The 25,653-nt window shown below is 47.6% G+C and overlaps 1 protein-coding gene across 1 annotated transcript in view; it reads left to right on the top strand.

The window, feature by feature from the left end:
- Positions 1–21,933, top strand: part of SLC14A2 (solute carrier family 14 member 2) — a 42,864-nt gene extending 20,931 nt beyond the window's left edge. The window contains exons 10-19 of the mRNA XM_012790307.2: positions 6,044–6,169; positions 8,154–8,236; positions 9,005–9,164; positions 9,849–10,038; positions 10,370–10,498; positions 11,304–11,496; positions 14,068–14,215; positions 14,871–15,005; positions 17,709–17,758; positions 20,593–21,933. Of these exons, the coding sequence (XP_012645761.2) occupies positions 6,044–6,169; positions 8,154–8,236; positions 9,005–9,164; positions 9,849–10,038; positions 10,370–10,498; positions 11,304–11,496; positions 14,068–14,215; positions 14,871–15,005; positions 17,709–17,758; positions 20,593–20,793 (1,415 nt within the window). The 3' untranslated portion in view covers positions 20,794–21,933. The remainder of the gene's footprint in view (positions 1–6,043; positions 6,170–8,153; positions 8,237–9,004; positions 9,165–9,848; positions 10,039–10,369; positions 10,499–11,303; positions 11,497–14,067; positions 14,216–14,870; positions 15,006–17,708; positions 17,759–20,592) is intronic.
- The last annotated feature ends 3,720 nt before the right edge of the window (positions 21,934–25,653 follow it).

Genomic DNA, 25,653 nt, shown 5'->3' with positions numbered 1-25,653 from the left:
AACTCACACCTGGAGCCCTTGCCACCCTACGCTCTCACTTCATTTCACTTGTTGTCCTTTCCAGAATTCTATGACCCACCATGCTGACATCAGCCTGGTTCCCAGGGCAGCTCTGTGCTGAGTTGAGGCTCTGGGATATAACCTCTGGCTAATGAAATAGAGTCCAGTGCCTTCAGCCCACGATTCATTATTGTTGCTTCCCAGGTAAAGGCATCTGCTCCAGGCTTCTTGGGCCAGTACCCCTTCCTCAGACACACCAGCAGAACTGGATCATCCAGTATCCACAACCATTGTAACATCCCAGCATCTCCACAATGTCCCTCTCTTACACACTCAGATTACTATAGACTATGTAGCTACCAAGAGTGGATGTTTCTGGAAGACAAATAGCCATGCCATAAGGATCAACATTCCAGGATATTGAAGTTATATGATCAGAGAATGGACAGCCTTGTAAGGTATGTGGTCTCCTCCAAAACAGGCACCAGAGAATACGGGCCTTGGTGAACTTGTGGAGGGAAAGCCATCGTGTGAGGCTTGGATGCTCCCATGGCCAGGCCTCTATCTGCTGTCAACACCTTGGCCTTGATGTATCCCTTCATTGGATTAGAAAGCAATTGAATAATTTTGTATGCATTGTAATGATCAATATAAAACTCCACTGTGGCCCTAACTTACAAAGATGGAATCTAGAACCTCCTGCAAATGCAATGGGAATTCAAAGCAGGGAATGATCCACATGGCCAAATAAGGTCAGGATGGCTTCTCAGAGGGAGGAGAACATAAATCAGACCTTGAACGGTGGATAGAACTTAGGCAAGAAGAGGGACAGAGGAAGCTCAGAGGGCCAGGCAGAAGGTCAGAGCACCACGGCAGGGTGTGTTGGGAAAGAAAAGGACAGGAAGAGGCTGGATGCTGAAGTTAGCCATATGTAGAACATGTGGAAAGCTAGGCAGAGGAATTTGAGCACTATCCTCTTGGCAATGGGGAGCCATGTAGATTATTAAGTGAGAGAGTGACATAATGATACAGTCTAGCAATTGAAGCACAGAATGGATTGAAAGAGGAGAGATTAAAATCGGGGAGACTGATGCTATAGACATACAAGTCTGAGGGCACGGGCTGGGGCAGGAATAGTGGAAAGAGAGTGCAAAGTTATTCTGGAGCAAAATCAGTCAGGGGTCACCCCAGTTATAGATGGGGTGCTCTGATCTTTGTACTCTCTTTAACCTCATTTATGTTATCATGAGGTATCATGAGGTTAAATGAGGTATCAACGCATTTATGCTTATTGATGTCCTCCCCAGGGAGTGAGCCAAAAACACCAAAACTAACAAAATCTAGGGGAGACCATTGGCACTAGTGAGCTGTGTGTGGAAGGAGAAGAGAACACTTCAAGCATTTAGTATAAGGATGAGTCTTGCTTCTTTCAGGGTCACAGTGACTCATACCCCACCTCCTTAAAAAATAAAAAAATAAATTAAAAATTTGGCGACTTGATTAAGAAGTTGAGGCTTCCAAGTAATTTATCTCCAAGTGTTCCTGTGGACCCAGCCTTCCTCTTTACCCCACCTGCCTCTCAAACCACCTCCCTGTCCAGATAGGAAGGCTCAGGAAAGGTTCAAGAAGATGTTGGGTTTTTTTCTTGAGCAAAGGGAATCTCGGTTTAAAGAGAAATGAATTCTAGAATACCTAATTAGGCCATTACATCCAAAAGCAGAGTTGAGTTGATAGACCAAAAACAAATCCCTAATGGGGAGTAAGGTTTAGGGAGATAAATCTTAGATTGCAAGACAAGAGGCAGACCAGGCCTATGTAATATCTACTCTCAGCTCTGCCAGTAGCCGTGTGGCCTCGGGCAAGTCGATCCATTTCTCTAGGCCTCGGTTTCCAAATCTGTAAAATGAGAGGGTTGGACTAGACAACTCAAAAGCCTTTTCCAATTCTAATATTCAATGTCTTCGAGAGTTTGTAGAGTGATCTTTGAAAATTTCAACTAAACACAACTCGGAAGGAGAAAGAAGCACCCCCACTGACCACCCACATGCACCCACGTCACACACACAAAGAGTAGCCCGGAAACTACCAGTCAGAGTGCAAAGCTCAAGTTCCACGAGGGGGGAACATCCGTCCAAATTGTGGCCAGAGCATATTCATGGAGAACTGGTTGTAGAAAGAAAAGTAGAATTGTATATGATGTGTCACTTCAAAGAAAGTCGCTCTGCTGTTGCAGTTGAGACATTGTCTTGTGGCATGCGGGTGCGTCCAAAACAGCAGGTCCAAGGAACAGGGGACCCAGGGGGCTGGAGGAGGATGACAGATGGCTCCTAATGGTGGCTTCCAGATGCTCCGTATGTTGGACATTGCAAGTGACAGATGGACAGCACCGATCCACCTCCGAGAGGGAGTAAAACCCGTCTAAAACCTGAGAAAGACAACTTGTAGAAAGTGTATGGGCATGGACCTATTTGGGTAAAGGTTGAGTTTTCAGAAAGATAGACTAGATCATTTTTTCCCTTCTGAAAGATGTCATCTATGGCTTGGGCTTGTTTTGTTCCACTCAAAGAAACTGTAATATGCTTTCAAGTTTTATCTTGTGGGTGGGCTCTTGCATGAAATCTTTTTTTTACCACTGATATTTGGTTGGCAGTGTCTATGCAGTAGAAGTCACTAGAGGCACAAGTACTTTCGGATCACTACCCACCAGAAAAAGTGTTTCTGAACAAATCATTATGGCTCATAACTGTTCTTTCCTTCTCTGGGTCGATGGGAGGAAAGCATCATTGGACTTTTGTCTGTTCAAACAAGGGATAGTGGCATTCCTCGACGGCAGGGACTATGCCCCTGCAATGGTCCTGAAGGGCCCCCAGGGTGAAGCTACGTGCATTGGGATTCTTAACAAGCCTTGTTAGGGGAGGGGAGAGTGGTGGCTCCTACACCCGGTAGGCATGGGACAGGTGGGAGCTACACGACTCAAATGCTATTTATTTTTCTACATGTGCCATGATGTGGGGACAAGGGGGTATTGAAAAGGGAAAAATCTGATTAAGGTACTTACTGAGTGCTTATTGTGAACAAAATTTACTCTTGCGCTAGAAAACTCCTAGGCCCACCTCCAAACAGCTTAGGGTTTTGCAGCCAGATGAAAAGGACCTATGTGGCATCTTGGTGACCAAAATAAATCATATAGAGCCAGATCTTCATCGTCAATGGCCTCTTTTCTTCTTTCTCATTAGCCAAGTTCTTCTAGGCGCCCTTGTAGCACTTCTGGGTTTCTTGTTAGTTGGTACAGTTAGCGGACGATTGTAATCACCATTTATACACTTCCACTCTCTGATCTGGTTCCCAGCCAGTGTTACTGTTTTCTTTTTTCCCCACCACAGCAGTGGTAAGTCTCATTTCTAGAGCATTTGATAGACATCTTCATAATGTTCTTGAAATTGTCTTTAGCCCTTATGGAAGTCCTGAGGATTTGTCCCACAGGACAAATTGCTATCACCTTTGCTTTAAGTGTTTTCATAGCCTTGCGAAGTTGCTGTTTTATCTCCAATCTTCTTTGTGGCATCTGTCCCCTACTTTCATGCTCAACTCTTGGCTGCACATCTTGGAGGGGCTGTTGCCCTCCTGCAGTCTTGGCCACATGACAAAAGTGCTTTCTTCTGTTTTTCATGGCTGGGCCATCAACTCTAGGAACACATAGTACAAAATCTGGGCTTCTAAGTGTGATCCAGGGAGTGGAGGCTGAGCCTTCTGCAGCCAGGGACTCTACCAGGGCAATCGCCTACCACCCACTGAAGATCTCCATCAGCAAGCCCAGCCCTCTCTACCTGTGTTGCCGTGGCTGACTCCTCAGCGAAAACACCTGGGTTATCTTTATAACCAACAACTTTCCTTTTTCTATTTCCAAAAGTTCCAGGTAAATATTCCCTTGGTTTGTCAAATGGAAACACCTTCTTTGTATGTATGGACAATAGCACAGGTTAGTAAACGGCATTTGTCATGGCCTCTGAAATCCAGGTCTGAAGCCAGATTTCGGACTAAAAGGAAAGCACCTTTCTTGCACCAAAGAGGCAGTGCAGTGCAGCGTTGGGGTAGAAAGAGCAGTGAGTTGAGAGTCAAGAGACCCAGGTGCAAATCCTGGCTTTGCCACGACTAATGAACTATGTGACTTGTGCGAACTGACTGCTCGGGACAAGGGAGTTGGACTGTGATCTTAAAGCTCCCATCCTGTTCTGAGTTGATGATGATCAAAGTTTGGCTCTGCCAAGAGGGAGGCTAGGGTGGTTGGCACTTGGCATATGAGGAACAGGAAGCAGTGGGCTGGCAGAATTGCCTTTCCACCCTGGCAGATGTGCACTGGGGATTGGCACTGTGGGAGAATGCCCTGCTTAGTCAAGTGATGCAATGAAACTCCCTCAATTCTAGTCCTGCACGAACCCTGTCTGCAGAGGGGTCCCAGGGAAAGCTGACATTCCAGGTGTCTCTGAGATACAGAGTTGAGGGGCACTGCCAAGCCTCAGGAGTTATGGCTCAACACTGCCCCATGGACAGGATGCTTCAACCTAAGCCAGAAAGAAGGGATAAGGTCACGTGTGTTATCTTTCAGTCTGCAAGTGCAGACAAGACCTCTTTCCTTGCTCGTGCATGCCCCATGCACTCTCTGGTTGTTGGCCCTGCTGTACTCCCAGCATTGCTAAAGTGGTTTCTACAGGAGCAGTGTGATGTGCACCAGTGCCTTTGAGCTTTAATGTGCAGACTAGTCAGCTGGGGATCTTGTCAAAAGCAGATCCCAATTCTGCGGATCTGGGTGGGGACTGATATTCTGTGTTCCTAGCAAGCTCCCTATGACATCCACAATGCTGGTCCATGAACCAGACTCTGAGGAGCAAAGATGCAGAGAAAAGAATTGGGAGCTGAGAGTCACAAGGCTCCCCTGAGGATGCTACGGAAATCATTCCGAGCATTAATGTTGCATCTTTTGGTGACAATGCCCATCCTATCACTTTCAAGGTACAATTGAAAGGGCCAAGTGGATTAATTTAGAAAGTTGCAAATGTAATGTAACAGTGTGAATGTTTTCCGCAAGCAGCCACTGCAGCATCTAACTCTAGTATGAACTGGAACCCCAAGCAGAGCAAGTGAAAACTGCACACCCCAGGGGTTACCAGATACTCCAACCAGTAGACCTGGGGTGAGCATGCACTTTGACAAACCAGCAAAGTGATTCGATGCTGTCGGTTCTCAGACTACACATTGAGGAACCCGATCCCAAGTGGCAAGAGAGCTCTGCTCTCCCCACAGTGTGGAAATTGAAGATGATAAGCTACAACAGAGGGTTTCTTTCAGCTGATCACAGCTTTAGGACTCTTAGCTCCCATAGATTGACACATGCCAAATTTTATATGCATAAAAATCACTGGAGGATCATGTTGAAATGCAGATTCTGATTCCATCAGTCTGGATTGGGGCCTGAGATGCTGTATTTCTAACAAGTTCCTGGACAATGCTGCTGCTGCTGGCCCAGGGACCACACTTTGAGTAGCAAGAATCAGTATCAGTAGTTCTCAGCCCAAGCTGCACTTTAGAGCCATCTTTTAAATACCATGGGCTTTAAAAAACTCTGATGTTTAAACTGGTCTGGGTAGGGTGCAGACATTTTTTAAAGCACTCTGTCATGCAGCTGGCTTTAAAACTCCCCGCCACGGATGGAGTCCAAGGCACTGGCTGTCACCTGTTCACACCAGTGCAAGTGGCAGTTACGTGGATCTCAGAGTGGTCCCTTGCTGGAGGTATAAGGCAGGCTGGCTCAACTGGCTCCTGCCGTGGATCTAACTTAGGTTACTGTGCAGAGAGGAAGTGGCAGTTTTCATGGGAGAAAGGAGAAGTTGGGTGTTTCAGGGCTGATGCAATTACAACTCCAGCTTCCGGCTTCATTGCTGTCTCATTTCTAGCTTCTGTGTGTGATTTTTCCCAGCTCTCTGTTTGGCTCTCCTGGGTGCCGACCAGGTGGGACACTGACTTGTCTCATTTTGCCCCTGGCTAGGTGGTGGTGGGGAGCAGCCACCCGAGGCGGCGGGCCCGAAGGCCGAGGAGGGCTTGGAGGCCGTGCTCCCCAAGACCAAGAGTGTGTTCCACATCGAGTGGTCATCTATTCGGAAGAGGAGCAAAGGTGTGCCCCTCCTCCCCCTCGCCCTCAGTCCCCCACTTCCTACTCTCTAATAAAACAGGGACAACGACAGTACTGACTTCACAGGATGGTGGGGAGACCTACGAGAGTCATGCTCATTCTTCTCGCACCTGACCCCTGTCCTAAGCCACAGTTCCCAGTGTCTGTCTTGGCGTCCCCTTTGTCGGAGGGGAGACTGGAGCTCAGACAGGCAGTGGATAGGCAGGGGGTTTCTGGAGTCTCAAGTCAGCTGCACATTGGACTCGCCTGCATCCCATCCCCAGAGACCCTAACCTAATTCATCTGGGGAGCAGCCTGCATGGGCATCAGCATCTTTTAAAGCTCCCCATGAGATTCTGATTTGCCACCAAATCAAAACCACTGGTCTCAGAGGCTAAAGATGAAAAGTTCTCACCTTCTGCAATGGTGGGGCAGCCAAGGGCACAGGTAGAGAGAGCACCACGGTCAGGAAGGGCTCCAAAGGCCAGGAGGGGGATCAGGGGCAGCTCAAGCTGAATAAGTGGGGAAGCCAGAAATGTGGATTTGGAAGCTGAGAATATGTCGTGGCAAACAGAAGTCTAGAGAGATTGCCCCAAGCAGCTGCAAGGTTGGAGCAGCCTCGTGAAGGGCTAGGACCAAGAGGTAATCTAATTCTGTCCCCAAAGCCCAGAGAGGGGAGCAGAATTGCTCAGAATCACACAGCTGGTGACAGCCACTGCCAGGGATAAAACTTAGAGGACTTTTTACAAATCATGTGCTTCCCAGAAGGTGCATTAGTGACTTTCTTCCTCCAGTTCATCTAAGTGTCATCATTTCGTACCAAAAGTCAGCCACGCCAGGGAGAGGAGCATGGAGTGGTTGTGGGCAGACACACAAGGTGGAAGGGGCGCTGCAGGTATCCTAAGGTCCCTCTTGCCCAGGAGTGTGTCTTTGACAGGGGTCCCCAGCCACAGTGTGTTAGAGAGCACGGCTTGCCTCAAAAGGTTAACAACTCGTTCCTGACATCCTATCATGGCAGTGGCCAGGGCTGGGGTGGGGAGGATGCAGTGAAAAGCCCCATGCTAAGGGGCCTGGGAGGTGGAAGTCAGGATCGCCAAGGCGCTGGCAGGCTGCGGGTTGCTTCAGACAGAGGCAGCGGGTCCGTGGGGCGGTCAGAGCCCAGCCTGCCATCCTCACACTTGACCACCAGAGGGAACCAAAGCATCGAGACGGAAACTTCCAGGGCCCTGAGCTGCCTTCATGACACACAAAACCCTACTGAGATGGATCATCTCTATAAATAAATTACCTGTAATAATAAAAGATACGTTTAGACCCCCATTACAAGAGTTTTCCAGAATTACAAGGACGTACCAAAAATCTGTTACAAGTGACTACATGATCATACTTGTCCTAATCCAACCTTCAGTTACTACTAGAATGCCTTGAAAAAAGGGAAAAAAAAAAAAAAAAAAAAAGACCAAGAACAGCCTGGGGAGAGTCATGGCCAAATTCAAACACAGATCTTACAGATCTTGCATGGCGCAGGCAGCTTAATACTTTGTGAGGAGGAAACGAGAGGTGTCAAGTGTCTTTCTTCATGCATCCACAAGTTCTCCTTGTGCTCTAGGAGAGAGAACCTAGATTCAGGGACCCTGTGCAGGTCACTGTCCCTCTGGGCTGCTGTTTCCTCATCTAAAAAATATAGCAGTTGAGCTAAATCATGGCTTCTTAATTAAAAGTCAGTGTAATCCTTGAACTCCCTAAATTCCCTGTAAAATGCCACTTTACATGAAGATGGACGTTTTTCCCCCAAAAGGAGGGCCCCAATGGGTCCACGACCAATAAAAGAAAGAAGGAGCCTTCCAGCTGCAAGTCTCCAGGATTCTGCTCTTCCTCAGGAGGAAGAAAAAATACCAAATAATCTAACTTGAGACCCTCATGAAATTAGCTGCTAAGGCACCAAAGCTGAGGTGTCCTAACCCAGGCTCTTGCCTTCTCACTGCAGGGTTTGGAAGGGGCGAACACCAGGAGAGACAAACCAAAGACCCGTTTCCCTATCAGTACCGGAAGCCCACGGTCGAGCTGCTGGTGAGTACCGCGTGGCCCGCATTGGGGACAGTGCCCTGCAGGCACAAAGCCTGCGGCACATGAGGGAGCCGAGATCCATAAAAGATGTCCTCTGATTTAGGCAAACGTTACGTGAATTCGTATTTTCAGAAATGTTATCACCTGGGATAAAAATGCCTATTTTTCACAGTTTACTTTGTAAGCTTTCGTGTTCCTTTTATTTAAATTATTTATTATCAGGCTTCCTCTAAATCCAGGATTCAAGCATTTAGGAAATAAGCAAGTGCCAACTTTCAAAAACAGAATCTTTAAAAAAAAAATAAAACAAAAACAGAATCTTTATGTATTCAATTTCATACCTTTATGCTTATGGGCAGTTAAAGATTAAACATGCTGGAGGGAAAATGATTTCTGGAAAGGTGTCATATAGTGAAAGTAATGGTATTTAAAAAATAAAAAAAGACTCCAAAAATCTGTGGTTATGTCTCAACTCAACTGTTTGACCTTGACCTTTGCACATGAGAACTTCTGCCTGCCTGAGTCCTCATCCGCAGAATGAAGGTAAAGACGTTGTCTTGCTGTACCTTGTGGTGGTGGCCTGTATTGAATGAGGTCACATGTCAAACAAAAGATATTCTCATCTATGGAAACAGGAAGATGATTGAATAGCAATTTAACTAAATACCAAAGGAAACTCTTAGCTCGGTCCCCAAGTGACTACAGATGTGACTTCTCAGTGTGAGAACTACAGAATGTGGGAGATTGTTGCCCCTCTCTCGTCCCGGGCAGGAGCTGGACACCATGGAGGGGAGCTCTGAGATAAAGGTGGAAACAAACATTTCCAAGACTTCCTGGATTCGGAGTTCCATGGCTGCCGGTGGGAAAAGGATCAGCAAAGCCCTCAGCTACATCACGGGAGAGATGAAGGAGTGTGGAGAGGGACTCAAAGGTGAAGTCCTGCATGAGCTGACCCTCCCTGACCCCAAAGAGGGCACCTCCAGCCATCCCCAGAAAATGCATTGCCAGGGAGGGTGGTAGAGGGGGCTCCCTATGGACCAGACTGGGCTCTGTTTCTCTGGTCTTTTGGAGAAGCTGGGAGTTGTGCTCTAGAGCAGACATGAAGTTTCTAGGGCTGTAAATACCAGTGCATATAAGAGTGTGACTTCTCATTTCTGAACATAACAGTTCCGGGCTCGGACATTTTTCACATTGGGATTCTAGAGCCAGCATTCTAGAAAAAAATGCCCTCTGGATGGTTCATGGGAGAACTATGCCTACCATGCTAACTGGTTCTCTAGCCATCTTCCCAGAGCTTGGGCCATGGGTTTGATGCACTCTGTGCATGGCACTACGTGCATGGCACTACCAAAAAGAGGCACTGACAGTGACAGCTCAGGGCGCCTGCTCCACACTGCCAGAAAACCCACCTAATGACCACATCTGGCTGGCAGGGGATGTCAGGAGTTTTCTGGGCTGTCAGATGCTCTCCTGGAGGGTTCTTTACCGTCTTCGGTGGCAGGAGGCAGCAGTGGCTGGCTCCCTGCACACACACTTCGGACACCCAGATTCCCTCGCACCCTCCCCCTGCCCCACGCTGAGCACGTGCTGACTTCCCGCCCTGCTTCCATTGCAGACAAGTCCCCCGTGTTCCAGTTTATTGACTGGGTCCTCCGGGGCATGTCCCAGGTGATGTTTGTGAACAACCCGCTCAGCGGCACCCTCATTGTGCTCGGCCTCTTTGTCCAGAACCCCTGGTGGGCCATCTCTGGCTGCCTGGGCACCGTCATGTCCACCTTGGCAGCCCTCATCCTCAGTCAGGACAGGTAAGTCCCGGGGGCTCAGGGTCCCAGCACGAGGCCAAGAGGTCGCTCCCTGCGGGGGCCATCCTCCCTCCTCCCAGCTCAAAATCCCTTCAGAATAAGGACGCTGATAACTAAAAGCGACTATTCCCTGGTTATTTTCTCATAGTGAGGACACATTGTGTAGGGAAATACAAAGGGTTCATAGGGTTCATGTTTTCCCTCCCCTCTCCCAGAAGGATGGTCTGGTTAAAGGTGTGTGTGGCTGGGCCCCAGGTGAGAAAAGTCTTGACTTGGAAGAAAAACTTAAAAAGCCCTGGGGAAATCCACACTCCGCCCGCCCCCTTGCCCCCAGGTCAGCCATCGCGGCAGGACTTCACGGCTACAACGGGGTGCTGGTGGGGCTGCTCATGGCTGTGTTCTCGGACAAGGGCGACTATTACTGGTGGCTGTTGCTCCCCGTCATCGTCATGTCCATGTCCTGGTGAGTTTGCTTTTGAGCTTGTGGGTTCAGATCGGGGGCCACCAGCCTTTCTATCCCAACCCTGTGACAGACTGTCCGAGCTCAATGTTAAAGCAGCATTTACTTAGCTTGCCATCACTAAGGTCGCACAGTGACAGACTATGCCAGGTCACCTGTATACAATGTCCCATTAGCTACCACCCTTTACTTTTTTTTTTTTTTTTTCTTAAGAGCTAAAAGAGTTGTTGGTCTCGCCCCCTGCCAGAGCACAGAGCAAGAAACTGAGGTTAAGAGATGCACTGCAGGGTCTTGTAGTTTCTAGAAATCTTCTCATTCCTCCCACTTCCCCGTATTTTACCCATCCTTGGGACTCCAGACCCGGCCCGTACCACATCCCTAGAGTAGGCTAAAGGCCCAGCACGGGCAGAGCCCTCAGGGCACTGGCTCCTCCCTCCTGTCCGGAAAATGCAGCGCACTCTGGCCACAAGGCTAGCGGCTCTTGGTCATTCAACAAGCGTTTGTTGAATGAATGAATGAATGTGATTCCATACCCTCTGCTCCCACAACTGCCCTCTCTCCTCATGCCTGGGCATGCAGCTGTACGACACCTCAAGGAAGTTCTGGGACTCCCTGCCTTAAAACTTCTCCCAGACGCCCTCCTTCTGAAGTCGAGTCTGGACATCCTGCCCTGTCCCCGTGCCCGGTGCAGGGAGGAGGAGGGAGGATGCTTTTCTCTGGGAAGGTGCAGGGAGCCCCCACTGCTGCACAGTCTAGTGTCAGGGCCAGGCAGCCTCCTGACCGGCGTCTCCCGTGCTTCTGCCATCAGCCCCGTCCTGTCCAGCGCCCTGGGTACCATCTTCAGCAAGTGGGACCTCCCAGTCTTCACGCTGCCCTTCAACATCGCCGTGACCCTGTACCTGGCGGCCACAGGCCACTACAACCTCTTCTTCCCCACGACCCTGCTGCAGCCCGCGTCCTCGGTGCCCAACATCACCTGGGCGGAGGTCCAGGTGCCCTTGGTAGGTATCCTGGGAGGAGAACGGGCAGTGTCTGTCCAAACTAGACATTAAAGTGGCATCGGTTATTGTGCATACCAGAAACGTCCACGAGTAATAATATTAACAAGTACACAGTGCAAGGCATTCTACCCTCCTTTCTCATTCTGACAGCTAGAAAGGCTATTTCGGTCCCATGCTGTGGTGGCACAGAGGACGAACCTGGGCCTAGGTTAAGAGACCCACCTGAGGTCACACAGTGAATTAGGGAGGGGCAAAGTCAAATCTAGAATTCCAGGCCCAGGTTCTTTGTCTTTTTCCATTTTTCAAAAGCCTTTTTGTTGCTTTAGTTTTAATGCATTTAGCCCACAGGCTTACACTGTGTATTTTCTTTCATTCGATCACACTGAATCTTTAAAGACGGACACGTCATGCTACCATTTATTTATTGGCTTGCGAAGTCACTGTTCCTACCTCTTTGAGGCTTGTCTCCATTTTAAAGCACAGGTGTTCCTCCATTAGCAAACATACACAACAGAGCTCTTAAAGTTCTTTACAAGTGTTCTGTACATAATAATGCTGACCTCTGGAGGTCCGTCAAGATCATGAGTAAGAAGCTACACTCCTGGCATAAAGTCAGCACAGAGAAACGTGCCTATTTGTTGCTTTACCTAATCAGGCGCATTTTCGCCAGGGCCCTCCTACTTTCTGTATTGCCAAAGGGCCCCACGGTCTGGCGCTGGCTCTGAAACTTCATTATTAGCAATTCGTCTTCCGACCACAAAGCCACTCGGGCTTGTTGAAGGAACTTTCTCAGAAATACCAATGCCTCGCTTCTCTTGGCATTCCATAGTAGGCATCAGCACGGAAAGATCCCTGCATTTGCACTAAGAAGCATCATTATTTAGGAAGAGAAACGTTTGTGTCAGCCCCACCTTGGTTGATTGCTGTGTGTGGGTGGGGACCTTCCCAGGCCAGGTCGAGAGAATTGCTGTGTTGGCAATTTAGCTCTTTAGGCTTCCAATCCCTGGTGTGTTTACGCAATTGATACCTTTTCGAGACAAAATTGCTCTAAGTAGCATGCTGGGGGAGATGGTGTTAGAAAACGCAAGCTTGAGATACTGCATTCTCCGTGCCATGTTTTCAATTGGAAAGATATTTGGGAATTTAAAAAAAACAATTGGATAATCGTATACAAATACTTTAGACATCTCTCCCCGCCCACCCTCACCCCACCCACCCCACCAAAGTCCCCCTGCAAAGTTCCAGGAAAGAAAACTCCATTTTTGGTGCCTGTTCTTTCAGTGATAACTTCTTGGCCAACTGAATGGAATATGATAATGATTTGTAAGTTTTGTCTTTTTGACAGGTATAATTAAAGGCTCGAGTTTCTGGGAAATCAGTGATGAACGTCAGAGAAAGGGTCGAAAATGCCCAGCAATTTGAGGCACACACCTGGAGGGTGTGACTGGCTGCTGGCACTCTGTCACACTCTCACCTGTCCCCTTTCCCCTGCAGGGCAAGGCCGGAGGCCTCGTTCTGTTCTCTGTTGTGGGTGACAGGAGACCGAGCCCAAAGGGCCTGCTAAGGCCCCGTCCTGTGTCTGTGGCCTGTGGCGTGAGGGCCTGGCCTCCTTCCCCTGCCACCCCCCGGGGGCAGAGTCCTCTCAAAAGACCTGGGCTGAGAGAGCTGCCTTGGGTAACATGTGCACAAACTCCCCCCAGAACGCCACCTCTCCTCGGCTTCCTACCCAAGGGCAAGGCACCCCCAGCCAGCACGTGCACGTGGCCCGGAGCCTCCTCCCTTGGGCACCTTCCTCGTTTAAGGGCCTTTGGCCAAACCCTCCAAGATGATGCAGGACCCAGTCCCTGCTGCTAGGGAAGCCTGCGTTTCTAGGATCCTTTTCCCAAATGCCAGGGCACCTATGCCAGGGCCCACACGGCGCCAGACTTTGTCAAGTGCCTTTCATTCACACGCAGGCCCCAGCAGCCCCTGTGACACATGGAGGGTGGAGTCCAGCAGGGTGTCCCGCGGGTGCGTCATTAGAAAAGCAGGCGCGGGACGGTGCTACCTTCTCCAGGCCCTTCTGCAGATGCTAGTCCCACCACTCACCCAGACTGCAGGACTAATGCCACCACGCCCCAGACGTGTCACTCTTGGGGACAGAAAGGATCGGTTTTTATCTAACATTTAGCCTTCTGATCATCTTTTCAGCTTAAAAAAAAAAATACAAGAAGGTTTCTAAACCCCAACTTCGATCAGACAGATATTACCTTTCTAGTGAATGACACCCTAATTTGAAAGGTCTTCCGTTTCTCTTCCCTGGGGGATAAATGCCTCACACTCGTGTTTCTGAATAAAGGAAACTCAACATCCTAACCTGTTGGTGTTCTAAGAACTCAAGATCAAGATAATATAATTTAAATTAAGATGGCTTTGTTCTTTTTAGAGTTAACCTATTTGAGTAGGAATATCTTGGAAACCTGTTGCAAAACATTAGTGTAGCGAGTTTGGTGTTCAATCTTTTGCAGCCAAGGTTCAAGCTGTCTGTATTGTCTCCACAATAAGCCTGTGATCCTGTTGTACCTACTGCAGCTTTTGAGAGCCATCCCTGTTGGAATCGGACAAGTGTACGGCTGCGATAACCCCTGGACCGGAGGCATTTTCCTCATCGCTCTGTTCATCTCTTCGCCTCTTATTTGCTTGCATGCAGCCATTGGATCCACCATGGGGATGTTAGCAGGTCTGTGTTGTCACTTCCCCGTTAATGGGTCATGAGGATGTTAGTGCCTGCGACTAGCTCCAAAGAAAATGGTGACATATGTCTTCAACGCTCCACTTGCTGATTCCTGTAAACTTTTCTTCCTTCTGTTTTACCCTTTTCCTCCACTTTTGGTACTAGCTCCCCCACGCTTCCCTGGGCAAAAACTGTCCTCACAAAAGGCTTTGGTATTAGTCATTTACACTTTAGTATAAATTTAAAGTTTGGGAGAGGTTTCTTCCAGGCACATGTATATTCTAAGTCACCTTTTAAGTCACCTCCAATGACAATGGAGAAAGATTTGTTCTCCAGTAGAGAACATTAAGGTATCAGTGAAGGAGGAGGGGTCTTTCTTGGCTGGAGAAGGATATTCTGTGGACTGTTCCAATGAGAATTCAGAGTCCTTACTCAAAAAGTCTCTTCAACCCGTACCAGCTCAGCTGCTCATCTTCACAGGGCTCTGTGGCCATTCGTTCCCTGTAAATGTTTTTCAGTGAATAGAATCAGAAGTCCTTTCTGTATAAGTACTTAAGAGGATAGCTGGTTCTGGGCTTCGAGGACTGCGGCGGGTTTCGGGGTGGGCAGGTGAGCGTGCGAGAGCCCCAGACCCAACGCTGACGCCTGCCTTCTGCTGCAGCGCTCACCATCGCGACGCCCTTTGACAGCATCTACTTCGGCCTGTGTGGCTTCAACAGCACGCTCGCCTGCATTGCCATCGGGGGCATGTTCTACGTCCTCACCTGGCAGACGCACCTGCTCGCCATCACCTGCGGTAGGTATTCCCTTCCGACCTCAACCCACGCCTGCAATAAAAAGTCACCCTGGGAGAATCCTGCTGCTCCCACAAACATAAATGGCGGGAACTGTTTGCATTATGAAAGGGTTTTTGTTTAAAACTGTCTGCAATGGCTATTCAGTGATGAATGCATGGAAAACTGTTTTCACTGAATACACAGTGTCAGGTGGCGGGGGTCGGGTTGTTCATGGGTTGTCTCCTATCAATGCTACTTTCCAGGTGCGTGAATAAACGTCATGGTGAATATTTTAGTTGAAATCAACTTTGATTTTTTTAACGGGCCAGCATTTTTTCCATGGCCTGAAACTAGACCCATGCCTAGTTACTTCCTTCCATAAAAAGATCCAATGACAAAAATTCTAAGCGTTCACAGATAATCTTTAAAATCAGTAATCATTTATATTATTAAATCGGTTTGGGCCTTAATTCTATTTTTTAAAAAATATGAACATTATAAATGAGAAGTCCAGGGGTCCTGAAGATTTTTGAAGCATTCAGGGCAGAGACTACTGTGCCTGCTCCACGCTCTCTCGGTGGTCCACAAACTCCAGGCAGGGTCAGCGCAGGGAGGCTGAGGGAGGGCATGGGTGGCTGCATGGAGGGCCTACAATTGTGATTCTGTCCAGAGTCTCAGAGGCCAAAGACATCTGGGACACCAGCCCGGACATGGCATTGCAGAGTATCCCTGGCAGCCACCTCCAATTTCTGCTGATTCACTAAGGAATAGCCACATTCTATAACAAAGAAGTTTAAAATGTCCAACTTATGTCAGATGTTACCCTGATGGTCCTCAACCAAAGGTGATTTCCCCCTTCCCTGGGGACATTTGGCAGTGTCCCATGACATTTCTGCATGTCATACCCAAGGGGAAGAGGGGAGAGTGCTACTAGAGGGCATCTAGCAGGTAGAGGCCAGGTGTGCTGTTGAACATCTAAGCACAACTGAGAATTACCCCATCCAAAATCAACAGTGTCACCATGGTTATGAATCTTGGTATGGATCATCTCATTTAATCCTCACTACACTGCTGTAAAGTGTGTGGATGCCACTACTACCCCCATTTCACAGATGGAGAATTGAGGCTAAAGGAAGCTAAATAAATTGTCCAAAGTCAGGTTTGCCCAACTATGGAAAGTCTGTGCTCCTTGTAGGGTACCACATTGTTTCCTGACGTCAGCACTAGGTGACAAACTCCAGGCCCAGAATAGTTAGGTCTTTTTTCTGTCCAGCGATGGACAAGACAGGCCAAGTAGCCTGGCGTCTGGTCTGGAAGACCCCTCCCCCCACAGCATGCCCTGCACATCCTCTGGGACAGGCGGTTGCCCCTCCAACTGGAGACAGGCTCCTTCCTGTCCTTCTGTCCTCCCTACCCTCTCCCCACGCTGCAGGCCCTATGACCACATACACGCACGCAAGGTTTTCAGATGATTTTCCTGCCAGTCACAGACCAAAGCCGATAAAATAACAGTGGGGAAGGGGACAGTGAGAACAAATCCTTTGGCTGTGGGTCCCAGGGAAGGTGGGTGGAGTCCGTGTCTCCCACTGTTTGTAGGCTGGGCCCAGAGTCCACTCCGGCCTTATAGCTCCCTGCCTTCTGGGGCCTTGTGGTGCTTGGATTGCACCCACCCCCATCTGCCCCTCTTCTCCAACCTCAGATCTGAGAAGCTGCCTAAGAGTACACTCCTGGAGCCAGGTGTGCACTCTTAGGCAGTTAGCCATGAAATCCTGGGCAAGTCACCTGAACTCCCAGTGCCCGATATTAACCGTGCCCAATTCAGAGTGTTGTCAGGATCAGAGAAATAAGCTGTCGGGTGTGACCCGTGAAACCTGCTGACGCCCCCAGACCCCGCTTCATATAACTCAGTCTTTAATCTCGCCTACTCTTCCATCTTGAACCGCCACCTCTAAAACAGTAGGGACTTCTCCAGTTGAAAGACAGGCAAAACAGTCATTTAACCTCTCTGAGCCTCGGTTTTCTCCTTTGTGAAATGAAGACGGTAACAGAGCTCACGTTGTGGGAAGGCAAGAGGGTGTGGTCTGTATTGCCACTAGCTGGGCACACAGGGATTCTCTGATAAAGGCCAGCTGTTGTGAATACCCTGGGCACGATGGAGATGGGGTCAGAAGCAAAGGCCAATCATGCTGGCCCATTTTAACAGCCTCTCCCCTTTGCCGGCACATGGCTCTTCCCAGCTGCCAGCCTGGCCGTGCCCTCCCCAGAGCCTAGAAGACAAGGCAGTGGGCACGTTTGGTCTTCCTCAACCTTACGGAATGCTGCTCCTCCCTAGAAACCCGTATTATGTTAATAACCTGAGATGAAATATTCCAGTAGGGAGTTCTGGGGATACGCTTGCCTTTGCCGTATAGTAAAATTTTCATTTATGGTTTATGCTGTTAAATGTTCCTTTACTGCCATGCAAGGTGGTGAGACCCAAGAGGACCATAACAGCTAAATCCTGGCCCCTTTTAACAAAGTTCATCTGCTGTCTTCACTGGGCTGGCATTTGCATGGAATTTAACATTTTTAAAGCTGCCAAGAAATGGAAATACAACTCGATTTTTTTTTTAATCTGAGAGATAACATTCATGGCATAAAACATGTAGGGAAAGAATATGTAGACCAAGCTTGAGGCATTGTTATATAGTTACTGGTCTGTTTCTCGTTGGTTCTTTTTCCAGCACTGTTTGCGGCCTACCTGGGTGCTGCCCTGGCTAACGTGTTATCTGTGGTGAGTCAACGTGGGCCGACAGTGTGCCCACAACTCCCTTCCTGGTGTCCTCTCCGTTTCCCAAACCCTGCTCAAAACCCCTCCTCCAGGAACCCTACCCCGGTTCATCTCCCTTGTTTTCAATCACATTACTCACCTCTGCACCTGCTAGACAAAATAGGTCTCAAAAGCTTCAACATCAACTCTTGGTCAATCAAATCCGCTTGTGGGTGGGCCAGGAGCTTCTTATAGAAGGACAGTTTGAAGAGCATGATCTTGTAAATCAAACTCCTTTCTATTGTATCATCCTCTGAAACTATTTTTAAATCTTTGTTATTTACTTTGTGTGTATGCCCAACTAGCTAGTGAGCCAGTGTATATCTTTGTGTCTCCCATAGCAAATGGGATGTTGGATGGAGGTCGTGGCACCACTAGCAAAGGCTTCAGGTGGGAAGGAGGGTGTCAAGCCCCAGCTGAGTCAGAGAAGCTAAAGCTGGGGACATGCAGGCATGAGCAGCAGTCTGAGAACCCTGCCTCGTCTGGGCCCCAGCGAACAGTGACATGTGAGGCCAGGTAGAGCCATGGGGCCAGCCCCAGGCACAGCGCAGAGTGCTCAGGGCTCAGCTTGCAGTCAATGCCTCCCCCTCTTAGATAAGGGTACAAGGGCACATCCCACGTGGGGATGAGATATGAGTTCTACTCACGCCTGTCTAAATCCCTCCCGCACCTCTAGTGAAAAGGGATCCTTTGGACTTAACATAGGAAGATATTTTCTAAGCAGTATAATTAGCCTTCCCTAGTACTATCCTGTCTCCCCCAGTGGACCAAGTCCCTCTTCTGGGCCCCCTTGCATTTATACACAGCTCCGCTAAGCACTTGGCATAATATTTTGTGACAAGTCTGGTACTCATTGGTCTCTTCCATTTTGAGCCCATGTTCTCCCTCAGATCAGGGGCCCTGTAATTCTTATCTTTATCTCTAGCATCTGTTACAGTGCCCAGCACATAGTAGGTGCTCAAGTAATACTGGATGAAGGAAACCCTAAGGTCGTGAGCCTCCCTGACAGGGCATAGTAGAGGTGGGCTGAAGGGCTGGCCATCAGAAACACCGAGAGGTGACAAGAGCATGCAGTACGGCCTCTGAGGCTCCTGTCTGCTCCAGCCTTCACCCTCTCTTCCTGCACCCAATCCACCCAATCGTTCACCCAGTCGTCCATCCAATAAACTTGTGTCATGGGCCTTTCTGGGGCAAGGTACCAGCCCCATGTCTTCAACAATGCCACCATCTGTTTGGCAGTAATGACCATGTAGTGAGGACCATTTATTGAGTGCTTAGCATGTACTAGGTACCAACTCTGAGTAGGTATTATTATCAGTATTTTACTATTGAGGAAACAGGTCTCAGAGAGATTAAATGACCATACCAAGGTGGTCAGAGCTGAGATTAGGATCTGGGCCTGCGGAACTCCAGACCCACATTCTTCTCACTGTGGGACTCCCAAGGGTGCTTCCCACACACCTGTGCCATCCTTAGCAGGGCTTTGGAAAGCCTTGTCGAGTGGAATTTTTCACTCATGGACACCCCTCACAGCCTCAGTTCTGGTACCAGGCTGTTGTTGTTCTTCCCCCGAGACCCACCCAACAGCGCCATCTCTGGACACATACGTGACTGGCATTGTCACTCCCACGGTTTTACATGAGGTTTTTACTGCTTATGATAAAATGATGTTTTAAGAAGAGGGGGCACAATTTGATCTGCCTCATAACTGAATTCATTGTGAGCGAACTATCCACTCAAGCTATCTCCAATGGAGAATGGGGAGGAGTATTAAAATACCTCAGAGCATCTCAAGGAATAAAAAACAGGTCAACACCACGAAAAATGGAGCTGGGGATGGGAGAGCCCTTGAGAAGATAGGCAGCTACGCTCCAGCTCCAGCTTCCTGGGCTGAGGACATCACGCCTTTGCCTCTCTGTATACATCTGTTCACTTTCCTGGTGTCTCTCAGCGAAGGGTTTCTTCTGCTGCACACAGACCCAAATGGTCACCCATCCCTGGTTTGTTCTCCAGTCCTTTCAGTTCAAGAGTCCTACAGACACAGTCTCTGTGCCTCTTAGTTCAAATTCTCTAAAGAGGGATTCTACTGGCCCAGGTCACCTGCCTATGGGAAGCTGTGTTTGAGTCAGGTGCTGATCTCTGGTCCAATCAGGTATGACCAAAGAGAAAATGGTCGTGAGCTACAAAATGGCTGCCAAAATGGGCCGGGCGCAGTGGCTCACGCCTGTGATCCTAGCACTCTGGGAGGCAGAGGCGGGTGGATTGTTTGAGCTCAGGAGTTCGAGACCAGCCTGAGCAAGAGCTAGACCCCATCTCTACTAAAAATAGAAAAAAAATAATTGGCCAACTAAAAATAGAAAAAAAATAAAGAAATTAAAAAAAATAAAATAAAAACAAAGACAGTCCTCCAGCAGGGCCTGAGGGGAGAAGGCATGGGATGGCCATAGTTCCTAGAGTTAGAAGTACAGCCTCGCCAGACACCTCAAGACAAAACACGCCCTCTACAAAAGGCGTATTATTATACCTTTATGACTTCTATATAAGGCATATTAACTTCTATGTAAGGCATATTAATTAGGGTTCCAATGGCTGCATTTTGAAGTGTGTACTCACCCGTTATAATACAGACTGAGACCCTAGCATGCTTTTATTTATATTGGTCATCAATTAAGTATCTTCATCAATGTCCACAACGCATCCCCTCCTGCACCCAGGGAGGCAGGTGATTGATAAGGGCTGATTAAACAAGCACGAGCATCTGATGTAACCAAGGCTTCTCTTGTGTTCCCCTCCCCCAGTTTGGATTACCAACCTGCACCTGGCCCTTCTGCCTCTCCGCACTCACCTTCCTGCTCCTGACGACCAACAACCCCGCCATCTACAAGCTCCCGCTCAGCAAAGTCACCTACCCGGAGGCCAACCGTCTCTACTACCTGTCCCAGGAGAGAAACAGAAGGGCATCGACCATAACAAAGTACCAGGCCTACGATGTCTCCTAAGTCTCCCTTTCCAAAACACACCACTGTAAACCCAGCCTTCAGCCGTCCAGGGTCCCAGACAGTGGCCTTCACCTTCCCTTTTGTCTATTCTGTGACTCTCCCCTCCAACACTAGGAAATGTGTACGTAGTCACCATTCAGGAAGCTCTCTGTTCTGAGATGCCCACTTATCCAAAATATGGTTAGTTTAGACTCTATACTCATAGTTTATTAGACTGGAAGGCAAGAGGATGGGTTCCACCCCAGCTGTGCCATAAATGAGCTTCTACCATCTCGGGCAAGTTCTTCTCTGCTTTCCACCTTGATGTCTTAATCAGTTTCATGACAGGGAGGGACTCAAGAGTCCTTTCCACCTCTGAAGTGTTGATTGTTCTCTCTCTCCTATAATCTGATGACATCAGCATGACCAACAGGTAATTACTTTGAGTTAAGTAAAAGATGGAAGTGTTACCGGAGCAGAGGCAGGAAACTGTTAACGTTCTATGGAGGTTTATTCTTAGGTCATGGGCTGATGCTTTCGGGACTTGGGGTTAGGAGTCTAAATTCACTGAAAGCGCCAATGTGCCTTCCTTTACATTACAAATATTTCTGGAAATATCATACGGTGAAAATTGATCTTTATCAACACTCAAATCATATTGTAAACAAATGTGTCTTTTTGCAATACTCATGATCATTAAACGAAGTCTGCAAGTTGGTATCAGGGTTTTCTTAAACTTGGGCTCACCTGCAGGTTCACACATTTCTCACATGGGGGGTTTCCCATGGTCAATTGTGTGTCTGAAAAGAGATGAGGATGGATTAAAAACTATCAGAAGAGGGTTTGAGGTGTTTAGGGATAAAGTTGTGTGGCAATGACCATGGATATGGTTTTCTGTTGGAGTTGAAGCACAGATTTGTAATAACCCATTTCAATTTTTGTGCCCCCAAACTATACATCAAGCCACTCTCGAATGGCCAGTAAATCTTGTTATTTGGTGGCTCTGCTCATGGCATTGACGTCTCAGACCACAAAATGCCTCTGTGGGACTCCACCTGACACAGGCTCCTCCCCCCCCTTTCCTCAAAGGAGGAAGATGAACCCCTTATAAGGCCATAGTGGGACCTTCCCCTCCCCCACACAAAGGTTTCCAGTGTAGCACAAGGGGGTAAGGACCTTAGGGGGAATGGGGAGGGGACGGGAAGGGGACAGGCCCTCTATAAACCCAGCTTTAAGGAAAGAATTACATTTCACTAAATCCACCCCTTATAAAAAGCTGGTTTCTACATTTATCCTTTGTCCGCTGCCTACCCCGAGATCCCAGCCATCTTTTCCCAGCCCAGGAGCGCTGGGCTGCATATTTCTCTTCCAGATCATGTCTAGCCCATTATGACTTCCGCAGGAAAATGGAGCCCTTCTCCATGGAAACAAATCCTCCACGTAGGGAAGGGGAACGAGTCACACTCCAGAGGCTACCTCTGAGTTTGTGATCACACCTTGAGGTCAAGAAGGCCTCAGGCTATATTTTAATGAGCGTGGAATTACTGCTCTCTGAGGATTAGGCATCCAGGAATTTCACCAGGAGGCTGTTTATGCTCACAGCTCACTCAGCTGCCCCAGAACCTCCAAGTGATGACATAGAACTATTAAAGTACCAGTTTTCATGCATTTTCCACCAAAGTGTTATAATCTGGTTTTATTAAGAGCAGGAAACCCTCCACGTGCATGCTGTTCTGGTTATTGACCACTAATAAAACCCTTCAGCTGTTCTAAGTATTCCAATATCCTTGCCTATAAAACAAGCCAAGCTGGCCCAGGATACCAAGCAAGGTGGAAATAGATGGGGTAAAAAAAAATTCAACCTATGAAAACATACGATGTCGACAGGACACCAGAGTGGCCGGTGTAGTCCAGAACTTCAATCAGCACCAACAATGGAGGGCTGCAGCCAGCTCCACCGGCTCCCGCCAGTCAACTCTGCAGGTGAATGCATCTCTCCCAACGCCACTCGGTGACATCACATTGATAGCTTCGGATAGGCCATGGTGGGAATATTTACACCACAGAAATCAGCAAACTCCACAGGTCTGGGCATGCACGTAGAACAATACATGTTTTGCAAGCACAGATACAAACTAAAAAGGTACATTTGAATGTGAGAGGGAAAAGAGAGTGGGATATGAAAATAAAAGGACACACATACTTTCATACATCCCAGAGAGGGGCCTCACATGGACAGTGAAGATATGCCAGGGACTAAGGCATGCAATTAACTGAATTTCCAGAAAGAAATTTAAAATATGGGGGGCAGAGTGTATGCTACATACATATATGTATGCATATATATACGTGCACACGCACGTACGCAGTTGTTTTTGTTCTTTGACTCTTTCCTTCATAGAACTAGCCCATTGGTGGCATATAATAACCCCAAGAAATAGTGAATTTAGTAATTGAATCACCCTCCCAGGCCCACTCTCTTTCCTTCTACAGAGTCCATTCACTCATACAGGCTGGAACTTGAAATCTATTTCACACACAACAATATACTTACAGCAGACACACAGAATCCTGGGCAGACAAGCTGACTTGCCTCCAAAACCTACACAGCGTTCAGGGAAAGAACTTTTTAGAATGGTGCACGCTATCTAACCCTAAGCATCTCATTGTTTTGTGGGCAGTAACTTCAAGTCTCTGCAAAGAGTCTTTTGCAACCATCCTTACCTTACAGAGCCTCTGTGGTTTGGACCTTCTAACCATGTAATGGTCTCAGGTGAGGCAGGTGGATGGTAGGTTAGTAGTTCAACTCCAGCGTGTATGAGAATCACCCAGAGATCTTACTTCACACAGATCACTGGGCCTCATTCCCAGAGTTTGATTCAGCAGATCAGAGGCAGGGCCTGAGAATTTGCATTTCTGACAAGTTCTCAAGCGATACTGAGGCTGTAGTTCTCCAAGGATCTCTTTTCTTTTAAAATTACCCAGCCTCGGGGATTCCTTTGTAGCAACACAAAAATGAACTAAGACAGCATCACACCATGACTTGTTCAGTAAACCACCTTCCCCACCACACTATAAACTCTGCGAGGGTCCAGATCGTGTGTTTCTGGCTGCTCCCATCTGCAGGCCCTGCACGTGGTAAAAGCTTGATACATATTTACTGACTGAATATTTACTGACGCCCTGCCTTCGCATCTCTGTAAGCCTAGAATTGATTCCAGAAGGTGTGTATTAAGCAAGGTCATGTTTGTTCAAAATGCAGATTTGGGGGCCCTGCCCTTACAGATTGGGTTCAGTAGATGAGGGGGTGCCAGAAACCGGCATTTTTACAGGCATCCCAGGTGACTTGAGAAGCCTGATTTCTCCTGGTCATCTGAAGAACTGAGGGAGGCAGAAAGAGTTGAAATACAGTCTAGCATAACTTGAGGAACATATAAATGGTTTGTGCCTTTCTCCCCCCCCCTGCAAAAAAATTCAGTTTACCTCCTGTGTGAATGTCTCATTAGCTTCCATATTCTTTACAAAATATAATTTTAACATAATTTTAACTATAATTGTAACATAAAATGTATAATTTTAACATAAAATGTTAAATTTTAACATTTAATGTAATATTGGTCATACAACACAATTAAACACTTAATTTTATGTTGCCTGGTATTGCCTGTTATCTGGGTGGGTCTTATTTGCTCAATAAGGTGGGGAATTCTAAGGTCAGGGACCTCGTCTTATAATTACTTGGGCACAACATACTCTGGGGACCAAACACATTTCTGAGCACAGGATTTCCTTCCTGCCTGACTCCTGGTTCTTGGACTGTTACCTGGGGAAGAAGGAGGTGTTGGATGGGCTTCCACAGAGACAGGGAAACAGTGTCTGAGAGTCCAGGGCTCAGGCTAGGGAAGTCACAAAAACTCTTCTTCTAACAGTTTCCTAGTTGTAGCTCTTATGTTTAAGTCTTTGATTCATTTTGAGTTAATTTGTGTATATGGTGTGAGGTAGGGTTCTCAATCTTCTGCAAGTGGACATCTAGAAGTCCCAGCACTACTTGTCAAAAAGATTAGTTTTTTCCACATACAGGATGTTTGTTTTCAGAATCCAGAAAAATCTTTAGTTTACATTCCTGTAGCTCTAAGGTAGTATTTCCAAAACTAGTCAGCCATGGCTCTTAATAAGTATCTATCAAAAACAAAAAAGAAAAAGTCACACGATCCAACAAAATCCAGGTATGTAATGCTAAATAAAGTTAAACACCTTTCTTTACCATTGTCTTCTCAAAGACCTTAATGCAGTGTGCTGTTAATGACTCTCTCATCCTTACTTTATCCGAGAAGACTTTTTTTCTGCATGTGGCCACATATTCACATCTCTAGGAGTACACTTCCAAAGAGCCCAAGTGCTGGATTCACTCTTTTGCAAGGGTAAACTTGCTGATTTGAATGCTACTGGACTGTTTTAACTTGATCTTTGAGAATTAGGACTTTAGGATAGTCGGGGTTTGTGTGTTTGTGTATCTATTACCTTTAACCAGGCCAGAGCATAAATAAGAATGTAATTTGTGAATTCCTCTGGGCTTCTTTTAGTAACTGGATGGAGGAGCCATATTTTTAGTTTGCTGCTGAAGTATCAGCTTTTTTAAAACTAAATCTTAAGCAGTGTATTGTTGCTGTTCCATTTTGATTTTTGAAAATGTGGTCCAAGAACCACCTGAGTCACAATCACTTGAGTGTGGCTTAAAAATGCAGATCCTGGAGCCCCTTCGGAACTAATAATCAGAAACTCAGGGGCTGGGGCCCAGACTCTGCAGCCTCAAGCTCCCCGGTAATTCCTGTGTACATCATAGTTTGATGCTCTTCCTTGAATTAAGAGAGCGAGAGCCCA

Source organism: Microcebus murinus, chromosome 17 (genome assembly GCF_040939455.1).
Source record: "Microcebus murinus isolate Inina chromosome 17, M.murinus_Inina_mat1.0, whole genome shotgun sequence".
NCBI lineage: Eukaryota > Metazoa > Chordata > Mammalia > Primates > Cheirogaleidae > Microcebus > Microcebus murinus.
The sequence above is the reverse complement of the archived record's forward strand: the minus strand, read 5'-3'. Positions and strand labels throughout refer to the sequence as shown.